This window comes from Panthera pardus, unplaced genomic scaffold (genome assembly GCF_024362965.1).
Source record: "Panthera pardus isolate Hobbes unplaced genomic scaffold, ASM2436296v1 HiC_scaffold_4, whole genome shotgun sequence".
NCBI classification, from domain to species: domain Eukaryota; kingdom Metazoa; phylum Chordata; class Mammalia; order Carnivora; family Felidae; genus Panthera; species Panthera pardus.
In genome coordinates, this window is record NW_026526969.1 from 7,482,061 (window position 1) to 7,494,285 (window position 12,225).

Genomic DNA, 12,225 nt, shown 5'->3' on the forward strand with positions numbered 1-12,225 from the left:
TACTTTCTCATGATTCTGCTACTCCAACACCATCAACATTATCAAGCTGTTTTCTTCTTGAATCAAAATGAAACAACCTTTCAGAGTCTTGAGGTGATTAAAACAATCTCAGAAATATTGGACAGATTTTTCATTCCAAGATGTTTAGGGACTGTTTTATTTATTTTTATTTATTTTTTTAGGTGACACTTCGTTGCAGCCATCAGCAAAGGTCAGATTTCCGAAGCTGGTGAAGGCTGGGCAGCATTTCCATGTGAAATGTTACAGCATTACAGGTTTTGTTTCTTATTTAATTCTACATGCAGAAACTGGAACATGATAAAAGAAAAAATACAAAACAGAAAAAAAGATGTAATCAAGTTGTAGCATACAGATGTGCTCTTTAACTACCTTTACTATGCCTATTGGAAAGCAAATGAAAAAGAACTATCCCAATACACGAACAGATTGCCAGAAACAGACTAAGAATTAAGGACCGTTCAGGAGCCCCTGCGTGGCTCAGCTGGTCAAGCGTCTGACTCTTGATTTTGGCACAGGTCATGATCTCATGGTTAGTGAGTTCGAGCCCCACGTTGGGCTCTGTACTGACAGTGTGGAGCCTGCTTGGGATTCCCTCACCCCTTCTCTTTCTGCCCCTACCCTGCTCGTGCTGTCTCAAAATAAATAAATAAACTTAAATAAGTAAATGAATAAATAAGAATTAAGGACTGTTTTCAGAATCCTGCTCAGCTCTTTAAAGGTCGAGGGAGTATTTATTAAAACACACACACACATGCAGTCTACACGCTCACACGATGTCACCGAGGGAGGTCACACACCCTAATTTAAGGAACAAGCTAAGGGAACCTTACTCGCAGCATATTGTTAAACTTGGTGTTAAAATACAGAAGGGAAGGAGACCCAGAAATCCACGTGAGCACCAAAGTGCTGACCTGAGCTATGGAGAATCTGTACGGGGGAAGGGGGATGCAGTGGTAGTTAAGTGACCTAATCTCTTCTCAGTTATTGGAAGGAAGGCCATTCCTCCACTGGGTAACACCTAAGACCTTGACAGGTCATAAGGTGAACTTCTGCCCGCAAGGACGACTCATTCCCCAGCTTTCACGTTTCTGCCTTTAAGTGTCATCGGTTAGGAGAAGCCACAAAGCCCTTACCGCTTTTTTCGGCGCTTTGCTGTCTGCTCTTCTGCGGCGATTTTATTTCTTTCCAGTCTCTTCTGAAACTCTGCATCCAATCTTTGCTGTGAAAAAACACGTCATTTAGACACACTCTGGGCTGGGTATGGGAGCTCTGGAAGTCGCAGCACTGGGGGTGCCATAGGCACATCCGGGTCTCTGGGGCCACCGTAACCATTAAGAGGGTGCCCCCAGTATCTGGCTCTCCGATGGCGAAAGTTACTTCGTTCCGTAGGGTGGCAGTCATACACAAAACATGAGCGCACGAGAAGGTGCACACCGTGTATTCCCTGAAGGCAGAGGAAGAACTACCGGCTACGTAGCCAGGGCCTTGGCTAGTGTGACATTGTGATTTACAATAAGAAACGTACACAGCTGACCTTTGAACAACACAGGTTTGAACTGTGCGGGTCCACCTACATGCGGATTTTTTCGATAAATACAGTCCAGTACTGTATTTTCTCTTCCTCGGGATTTTAACATTCTTTTCTCTAGCTTACTTTATTATAAGAATACAGTATATGATACACGTAACCAAATATATGTTAACTGACTATATTATCAGGCTTTGGGTCAATAGTTAAGGCTATTAGAGTTTTAGGAAAGTCAAAAGTTATATACAGATTTTTTTACTGCATGGTGGAGGGGTTGGTGCCCCTAATCACCTGCTAAGAGTCAACTGTATTTGGTCTTCATCCATTACTTCTGGAACGTGGCTCCAAAAGCTCCTATAAATTTCCTATTCAAGAGCCACAGGGGCACCTTTTATTATAATACTTAATTATGTTCCCAGTTTCTGAAATAGCTCCCAAGAGAAAGGTGAAATGGTGTCTTTTTTTTATAACAAGCCCCTTTTGAAACACAGGAGTTTAAGTTAACGAGTGAGTTCTGGAAAGCCCTTAAGGAGCAGGGCTGGTCACCAGGGTAACTTTCAGCCCCACCTCCTGTGCTCCAGGGAGGGAGAGGAGCTGCAGGCTGAACTAACTGCCAAATGCCAATGATTTGATCAATTGTGCCTTAGTAGTAATGCCTCCAAACCCCCCAAAAGATGGGGTTCAGATGGTTTCCGAGTTGGTGAACATGTGGAGGGGCTGGGAGGGGACAGAAGCTCTGTGCCCCCTTCTTCCACCTGGCTTCTCCTGAGTCCTGTGAGTCCCTCTGAGCAACTTAATTGAACCTGAGGAGGGAGTGGTGGGAGACCTCTAATCCACAGCCAGTCGGTCAGAAGGACAGGGGACAACACCTGGGCCTGGGACTGGCCTTTGAGGTGGTTGGGGGTGGGGAGGCAGTCTCACGGGACTGAGCCCGTTGAACATGTGGCATTGGACGTTTTGCCTGGTGGATGGCATCAGGATTGAGTTAAACTGTAGGATGCTCAGCTAGTGTCACAGAATTGCTTGGTGTGAGAGAAATCCCCACATACTTGGTGACCAGAAGTGTCAGAAGAGGAGCAGAGAACTGAGAGTAGAGGAGACACACAGGGGCACGTTTTTTCCTTACGGTGACCTGGGCTCATCAGATGGAACAGCCAGAGAGGGGGAACCATGGGATTTTCAAGTCTTAATGATGACAGTCATCAGGTGACTGATTCCACAGCAAGACGACACCCAGTGCCATCACTGCGACTAAGCACATACATGTGTCACACAGGAATACGTGAATGTACACACATCCATACAAGGCCAACCCTTGCCCTTGTTGGCTAATAATTCCCTTCATAGCAGCTCCCTGTCTCTGAGCCTTCGTTTTCTCACCTATAAAATGGGGAAAAGACCAATTCCTCTCTCCTAGAGCCCTTAGAAAGGATAACATACGATAACCTACTAGAAAGCACTTGTAAACCACAAAGATACAAGGATCTAAACTGCCGTCTCTGAGGCGCGTAGGTGGCTCAGTCGGTTAAGCGTCCAACTCCGGTGCAGGTCACGATCTCACAGTTCGTGAGTTTGAGCCCCGCATCGGGTTCTGTGCTGACAGCTCGGAGCCTGGAGGCCTGCTTCGGAGTCTGTGTGTCTCTCTCTCTGCCCCTCCCCCACTTGCACTCTCTCTCCCTCTCAAAAAATTAAATTAAATTTAAAAAAATAATAAAATGCCATCTCGTTCTTCTAGTCAAAGCCTTAAAGGTCAACAGAGTAAACAAGGGGCCAGCAGAGGACAAGGTGGCTTCAACCCCTCTGCTGGCCTGCACTGCCAGGGCTGTGTGGCTCTGCTTAGAGTGACGCAGAAACTCTCTGAGAGCAGAGATCATGAAATAAGAGGAGTCAGGACGCCTGGCTGGCTCAGTCCGAAGAACGTGCAACTCTTGATCTCGGAGTGGCGAGTTCTAGCCCCCCGCTGGGTACAGAGATCACTAAAAAAAATAAAATACATAAAACAGGGTAGCTGGGTGGCTTAGTCAGTCGAGCGTCTGACTCTTGATTTCGGCCCAGGGTTGTGGGATGGAGCCCCGAGTTGGGCTCCGCGCTGAGCACGAAGCCTGCTTAAGATTCTCTCCCTCTCCCCCCACTGGGCCCTCTCCCCCACTCACACTCTAAAATAGAAAGTAAAAAATAATAAATAAGTAAATAAGAAAAAAAAGAGAGAAGGGTCTCCTTTCAAGGAACCCAGTTCCGATTAGAGCACCAGAAAGCAAACGACTTAAAAGGAAAAGCATGTGGTCTGTTCACAGCTGGACCGTAAACTCACTCTGCTGCCGGAGCAGCTGCAGCCAACAAGTGACCCGCCGGAGCCCCGCCGGGCCTGGCAGGACTTGAGCTCACCACGAGCGGCGCCACGAGCCCTTCCAGTGGCGACGCCCTGTTGGTCACCGTGAAAGGTGGGGACACCCTTGCCTCTTTGTTTCTTCTAACCTCAGAGCCTGTCTTTCGCCGTGTGAAATAAGAACCTGCGTGTCTGTGTGGATTCAAGGTCTGTGAAACATTTTTCTGTGTTTTCCCTGGGTCTTTAATCGATGTATAAAAACCAGACTAGCTGATGGTAGTTGAGCCAACAGCTTGCTCTGTTTCCTTCCCTCTAAAGTAGTTTCAGTATGTAAAGTAGTTTCAAAATGAAGCTAAAGTAGCTTCAGATAGTTTCTACATAGAGTTTTATTTATTCTTGGTAGTGGAAAACCCACTTCAGTGACCAGGTAGAGGTGTGACCAGCCACCAGAAACTCCCCCCTAGAATTGAGAATGCCACATCCAGAGGACGGCAGTAGCTGGAGAAGAACCACCAACAGCTGGGGGCCAAGAGAGACGCAGGACAAGCAAACAGCAGGTGAAAACCACCACGGCAATGATTCCCTTCTGTTCCAAAATCATAAAGGTATTTTTCAAAGTCAATTTTTGGCCATTCCAGTAAATTTTTACATAGTTTCTTCTGTATCATATCTATCCCTTTAATAATTTCCCTGGCATTTTATGTTGGAAAATTTCCAACATAGAAAAGTTGAAGGAATCATACAGTCCGTATACCCACCACTAAATCCTACAGACATTTTGCTACTTGCTTTAGCACATGCCTGTCCACCTATCTATCCCTCTATCCTTCCATCAATCCATCTTATTTCTTTTTAACACATTTCAAAGTAAGTTGCAGACACCAGGACTTTTCACCTCTAAAGATTTAAGCATGCATATCATCAACTAGAGTTTAATATTTGTTAACGGTTTTTCTGTTTTCTTCCACTTAAGGTAATACATACAACAAAATGATCAAATCTAGAGTGTACAATGTAATCACACCAGAAAGTTCCCTCGTACCTTTTCTTATCCAACTCTCAGAAACAACTATTCTGATTTTTAAAAAATGTTTATTTTGACAGAGCGAGAGAGCTCAAGAGAGAGCTCGAGAGAATCCCAAGCAGCCTCTGCTGTTAGCATAGAGTCAGGTGCGGGGCTTGAACCCACAAACTGTTGAGACCACGACCTGAGTGGAAATCAAGAGTCGGACGCTTAACCAACTAAGTCACCCAGGAGCCCCTGATTTTTTTTTTTTTACATACATTAGTTTTTCCTCTTGTAGAACTTCATATAAATGGAATTTTACAGTGTGGTCTCTTTTATGCAAGGTTTCTTTCACTCAGCATATGTCTTAAGAATCATCCACACTGTTGCATATATCAGTAGTTTATTCCTTTTTATTGCTAAGTAGTATTCTACTTTTGTGAATGATTATTTTAATGTTTGTTTGTTTTTGAGAGACAGAGCATGAGCTAGGGACAGGCAGAGACAGAGGGAGACACAGAGTCTGAAACAGGCTCCTGACTCTGAGCTGTCAGCGCAGAGCCTGATGCAGGGCTAGAACTCACAAACTGTGAGATCATGACCTGCATCAAAGTTGGACGCTTAACCAACCGAGCCACCCAGGTACCCCTTGTGAATGATTATTTTAAATTTTTAAAGCATTTTATTTCCTTTATATAGGAAAAGTTCTACAGTGAGTTAATTTTTTTTTAAGCAAATTATTGGAAAATCACACGCTGTTGCCCAAAGTGGTTTCCTCCTTTATAAAAAGCAAATAAGGGATACCTGGGTGGCGCAGTCAGTTAAGTGTCTGACTCTATCTCAGCTTAGGTCTTCATCTCAAGGTGGTGACTTCACAATACAAATACATATCATTTTAAAGCATGTGAATCTCTAAAACACACAAACGTATTCCATGAAAAAATGGGCACCACAGTCAGAGTGAGGAAAAGGTCTTACATTGCATGTTGTAAGATTAAGAATGAGAGGCAATCTCTCATGCACGTTAAAAGGAGAAATCAGGGGCGCCTGGGTGGCTCAGTCGGTTGGGCGTCTGACTTCGGCTCGGGCCATGATCTCGCGGTTCACGAGTTCAAGCCCTGTGTCGGGCTCTGTGCTGACAGCTCAGAGCCTGGAGCCTGCTTCGGATTGTGTGTGTGTGTGTGTGTCTCTCTCTCTCTGCCCCTACCCCACTCGTGCTCTGTCTCTCTCTCTCTCTCTCAAAAATACATAAAAACATTAAAAAAAATTTTTTTTTAAATAAAAAATAAAAAAAATTTAAAAAGGAGAAATCAAATGTGGGAAATCACAAAGAATTTGCCAAATAATATTTGGTTTTTATTAATAGCCAGGTTGGAAAATAGAAGAGCCCTAAAACATCAGGATTTTTTCTGATTTTTACTAATAGTCAAGAATAAAATATAAAGGAGTACCTAGAACCACTGCAATAAAAAAAATCCCTTAAAATCTTGGGGGCGCCTGGGTGGCTCAGTTGGTTAAGTGTCCGCCTTCGGCTCAGGTCATGACCTCACAGTTCATGGGTTCGAGCCCTGCACCAAGCTCTGCACTGACAGTGTGGAGCCTGCTTGGGATTCATTCTTTCTCTCTCTCTTTCTCTCTCTCTCTCTCTCTCTCTCTCCCTCCCTCCCTCCCTCCCTCCCCAACTTGCACTCTCTCTCTCAAAATAAATAAACTTAAAAAAAAAAATTTAAAAATTTAAAATCTTTGGGGCACCTGGCTGGCTCAGTCAGTAGAGTACGCGACTCTTGATCTCAGGGTCTTGAGTTTGAGCCCCACGTTGGGCATGGAGCCTACCTAAAAACAAGCCCCGCCAAAACTTAAAATCTATGAACAAATACAGTGAGATAAGTATCAAATCTCCATAAGTCATCATTGAGAGACACAGAAATTTTTAAACAAAAAAAGATAAAAGTTTCTAGAGGGGATAACTAAACACTATAACATCCATTCTCATTCAATTTAAGTGACAGATTCAACTTAATTCTAGTAAAAAAAAAAAAAAATCCAACACAATTTTTGGTGTGGATAAAATAACTCCAAAACTCTCTCTGAAAAATAAATAAAATAAGCGAAATGTCCAAAGAGCATTTTTTTTTTTAATTTTTTTTTTAACATTTATTTATTTTTGAGACAGAGAGAGACAGAGCATGAACGGGGGAGGGGCAGAGAGAGAGGGAGACACAGAATCCGAAGCAGGCTCCAGGCTCTGAGCTGTCAGCCCAGAGCCCGACGCGGGGCTCGAACCCACGGACCGCGAGATCATGACCTGAGCCGAAGTCGGACACTTAACCGACCGAGCCACCCAGGCGCCCCCAAAGAGCATTTTTTAAGAGCAATAAAAAAGAGGTTTCTGGCCCTTCCAGTCAGGTAACAAAAACCTTAATAGTTCTTTAAAAAAATCTTTTTTAATGTTTATTTATTTTTGAGACAGAGACAGAGCATGAGTGGGGGAGGGACAGAGAGAGGGAGACACAGAATTTGAAGCAGGCTCCAGGCTCTGAGATGTCAGCACAGAGCCGGATGTGGGGCTCGAACTCACGAATTGTGAGATCATGACCCGAGCTGAGGTCGGACACTCAACCGACTGGGCCACCCAGGCACCCCTTATGATACGATTTCTGATTTTATTTTTGAGAAAGAGACAGACACAAAGCATGAGTGGGGGAGGGGCACAGAAAGAGGGAGACACAGAATCTGAAGCAGGCTCCAGGCTCTGAGTTGTCAGCACAGAGCCTGACATGGGGCTGGAACCCACGAACCATGAGATCATGACCTGAGCCAAAGTCGGATCCTTAACCACCTGAGCCACCCAGGTGCCCCTCAATTTCTAAAGCCATTCCCAATTCTTATTTGACACCTGTCATGAAGAAATGCCAGTCTCTACGCTAGACAACTCAAAGTAGACACACGCACACACACTATCCACACTAAACACATAGCTGAATGGAATTATAGGCATTCGGCCAAAAAGAGAACAACAGAATTAGAAATAATAACTCAAGTGATGCGGGACATCTTGCTTTCTATTCCATTTCACGGCAAATGGCTTGGAAGGGAGAGAGGTCTCTGCTGTCCTTTCTGCCCAACTGGAAGTCTCCCTTCTCTCATACATCTCCCAGTGGGAGCATCTTGATGTGCTGAATCTGACCTAGGACTAACCTGGATTTACTTGACGTCTGTTTCCCATGCTGACTTAAGAAGGCAGCCTTCACACCAGGTGTATCTTCTCTTCTTTAAATGCCTCTTCCTGGGGAGCCTGGGTGGCTCAGTTAAGTGCCCAACTCTTAATTTCAGCTTAGGTCATGATCTCATGGTTCCTGAGATCGAGTCCCACATCAGGCTCTGTGTTGCAAGAGCCTGCTTGGGACTCTCTCTTTCTTTAAAAAAAAAAAAAAAAAAAAAAAAAAAGCCAAAAACAGCAGCAGCAGCTTTTTCCTAAAAGTCCCAAGTGTACATTGCCCAAACCCAAGGGCTCAGCCAGCCTTGTCACTCACTGACCTTCTCAGCCATGGCATCCATGTAGTCCTGTCGCTGGTACTCTCTCCGGCGCAGATGCCTGTACACATGGAACTCTCCACTGCCAGCCCCAGCGCTGGAACCTACAGCCAGGAGAGTCCAGAGTTCTTAATGAAATCCAGTCACCGACACGGGTGACCCTTGATCAAAAAGGACCAAAAAACCAAACTGGAAGTAATGGAAAGGACCATGCCCCACTGAACTCCAGAATCTAGCAGTGACTTGCATAGTGTCGGCATCATTAAAGAATTGTTGCACGAATGTTGAAGGGGAAGTCACTAAAAATTCCACCCTAACACAGTAGTAAGAGGAGAAACAGTCTGCAGTTAAGTGACCAGAAACCTAGAAGATCGCTTAAGACCTTTCCCTCCCCTGCCAGATGACTTCACACTTGACACGCTAAATTTCTACTGAGCTGAAAAGATGTCCATGTATATTAAAGGAAAAAGGTAGGCTACTAAATAGTATGTGTAGAATGGCCACATTTTTAAAAATCATTTTTTCTTACACGAGTGATTTTGACCAGGGGAATTTAGAAGGCTGTAGCAGCATGCTACAAGGGGAATGATGGAATTATGGGGATTCAAAATTTTTCAGACCTCTGTTACTTAGTCCTCTTTATAATCAGTATGTTAATTTACAACCACCCAAAATAATAAAGCTATTTCCAGTTAGATTTAAAAAAATATGTTATTGGGGCGCCTGGGTGGCTCATCGGTTAAGCGTCCGACTTTGGCTCAGGTCATGATCTCACAGTCCGTGAGTTTGAGCCCCGCGTCAGGCTCTGTGCTGACAGCTCAGAGCCTGGAGCCTGTTTCAGATTGTGTCTCCCTCTCTCTCTGCTCCTCCCCTGTTCATGCTCTGTCTCTGTCTCAAAAATAAATAAACGTTAAAAATAAATAAATAAATAAGTAAGTAAGTAAGTAAGTAAGTAAGTTATTTAAACAATGCAGAAGGGATTCCTGGGTGGCTTGAGCACCTGACCCTGATTTCAGCTCAGTCTTGATCTCACAGTTCCTAGGTTTGAGCACAGAGCCTGCTTAGGAATTTCTCTCTCTCCCTCTGTGCCTCATACCGCTTGCACTGTTTCTCAAAATAAATAAATAAACTTTTTTTTTTAAATGCAGAAGAAAATTCTCTAATGCCAAACTGTAAGCAACAATACCCCTTTGCTGTAAGTACAAAGTTACTGAAACGGTGAACTTTTTTTTTCCTATTTTAGATTTAATTAACAAATGCTAACTGCAGGATTTTTAGATCTATGCTTTAAAAACTATATTTACACACACACACACACACACACACACACACACACGACATTACCCATTACATCTCGAACAAATTCTGGGGGAGGCCGGGGTGCCCATTCACTCATTTTTTCTGGAATCGGAACTGCTTTGTCCTGCAACATTTAAACACAATAGCGTTTTTAAGCACAAACCTGCTGACAATCACATCTCTTAAAACCAAAGCATTTTAACTGGATTGGTGAAGAAAGGCTGCTTTGCTCCTTGGACCTAAAGCCGATTTTCTTCGCTGCCTTAGATTTATTTCATCCCATACATCTTGGGGTCTACCACAGCCCGTGGCCTTGCCAGGGCTACACTTAACTTTCCAAAACAAAACTCAGAAACGCAACTCACCATTTATGGCTGGAAACTTCTAACCCTAACTCTACTACGTGCGGAGTTAACCCTTTCTAGCCAAAGGTGTAAGAGACCTCACCCAATTATTTTTATGACTGAGGGAGTGATTTGCTCCGGGTGGCTCAGCCAAAGCCTTTCTAACAATCAGTGCTGTTTAGAAGTTAATAAACCCTTGTGCTAACCCATGAATGCTATCCTTCCAGTCAACGCTTCTGTTCGCAGAAAGTTAAACTCTAAGTGTCTAAAAGCACCCACATCCGGGCTGGGCTCCAACACAAGGACAGAAGAAGCTCAAGGTCTGCGAGGTCGCCTACTCCTTCCTAAGGGCTGGCCCTGGGGTTCGGGTACTCAGTTCCTAAGTCTGGAGGTGGGAGAGGTGGGCCCGTGGGTCCCCAGCAGCGCCGTAACGGAAGGAGACTCGGAGGAGGAGTCGAACCAGTGCTTCGTCTCACCGGGTTCTTCATGAGCCGCTCCAGCTTGAGCTTCTGCTCTTCTGCCGCATTCTTGGGGATGACGAGCGCTTGTGGCTCTTTCTTGGGCCTCGGCGGTCGCACCGAGGAAGCAGCCGAACTCGCCATGACAGCTTTCCAGTTCCCCACGGCGAGCGGCGGCGGTGGCGGCGCGTACTTATGACGACAGAGCCGCGCGCGAGCGGGGCGAGCGCAGTCTTCTCGCAGGGCGGGGCTGGGGCGGAGTCGCAAGCCGGAAGCATCCTGCTGAATATTCATGAGCTCGTGGCCGAGTAGGTTGTCTTGATCAAAGCCGTTTGCTTTCGTTTCCTGTGTTTGTACAAATCAAGGCAGCCGAGAGCCCAAGTTCCTATGGGAGAGGTGGCCTTGCACGCCCGAGGGTGCGACCCCAGTCGCCCTCTCCAGTCCGCGTACGCGTCGTGGCGCCGCCGGGAGCCCTGCTAATGGCTCTCAGCATCCCCTCCTGCCCCTGGGCCTTTGTCCTGGCCGTTCCTCGGGGCTGGTCCACTCTCCCATTTATGACAATCTTATGAGAAAGAGAAAAGGGCCCTTCCCGTCTGGGAGCTGGCTTGGCACTTACAGCTAGACCTTGATGTCCTCCTGTTGGACGTAAACAATTTCCCAGAACACCGACCTCACACGAGGCATAAACAAGACTGCTCTGTAATCATGTTTGAAAGTAGATGAAAACAGGAATATTGTTGAAACCTCATTCTGGCTCTTATGAGTAACTACTGCTTCTTTAAAGCATTAGCCTCGGTTCACTTTATTTTATTTATTTCTTTTTCTCTATTTTTCCTTTTTCTTTCTTTTCTGTTCCCCCCCCCCCCCCCCCCCGGTTCACTTTAACTATTAAGACAGCCAGTCATGGAATTGTGTTGCTTCCTGACAGCACCTAGAGTTAAATCCACTTACTTGAACCCTCCCCCAAATCACTTCACCCAAGCGCAAATGCTACAAGAAGTCCTCTTTCACACCCCCTTGTTGGAGTCAGTGTAGTCTCCTTTCCTAAAAGAGACAACAGACCAATTGTTTTTTCAACTGCAGGTGTATTTCTGCTGGTCCTCACACTTGCTAGTTTTCTCCTGTATTTGTCACCAGCTAAAGAATGGGCATTCTATTCACTGCTGTATTTCGACATCTGGGGCAAGGACTGGCTCACAGCGAAGGACACAATTAGCCTTTGCTGATGACCATGGGATCCTGGGGGCCAGGCACCTCAGATACTAATGTTCCTGCTGTCTGCACAGCCTGCTCATCCAGGCAGCTCTCTCACTGAGTGTCCCAGTCTAGCCAGGTGACCCCGGTGACAGGGTGTTTTGTTAATGCCTTAAAGCTATTCCTGCCCGCCCCCCCCCCCATAGTGGGTGGTTTTCCAGTGCCCAAGGGTGATGAATTAGAAGTCCTTGATTGGCCTATGACTGTCACCGGAACCTAGGGAGAGCCTGACCTGGATGTTGTCATGGACACATGACCTACATCATATACTCCAGCCACCCAGGTACCTCACTTCTCCCCAAACGTACCACACACACAAAAAGACTTTACCTGGAGTGTCTTTCCCTCCCTGGAGAACTGCCCTACACCCTTCTTAACTTTGTTTAAATGCTAACTCCTCCACGAAGCCTCTTCTGATTGCCCCCCTGTTCCCTCCTCCAGGCAGTCAGTTGCTC

At 45.5% G+C, this 12,225-nt stretch overlaps 1 protein-coding gene across 1 annotated transcript in view; it reads right to left on the bottom strand.

Moving 5' to 3' along the window:
- PRKRIP1 (PRKR interacting protein 1) overlaps positions 1-10,825 on the bottom strand; it is a 31,876-nt gene extending 21,051 nt beyond the window's left edge. Inside the window, exons 1-4 of the mRNA XM_019421607.2 lie at positions 10,535-10,825; positions 9,760-9,838; positions 8,419-8,519; positions 1,155-1,240 (exon numbers count right to left, since the gene is read on the bottom strand). Of these exons, the coding sequence (XP_019277152.2) occupies positions 1,155-1,240; positions 8,419-8,519; positions 9,760-9,838; positions 10,535-10,810 (542 nt within the window). The 5' untranslated portion in view covers positions 10,811-10,825. The remainder of the gene's footprint in view (positions 1-1,154; positions 1,241-8,418; positions 8,520-9,759; positions 9,839-10,534) is intronic.
- Positions 10,826-12,225: the final 1,400 nt, after the last annotated feature.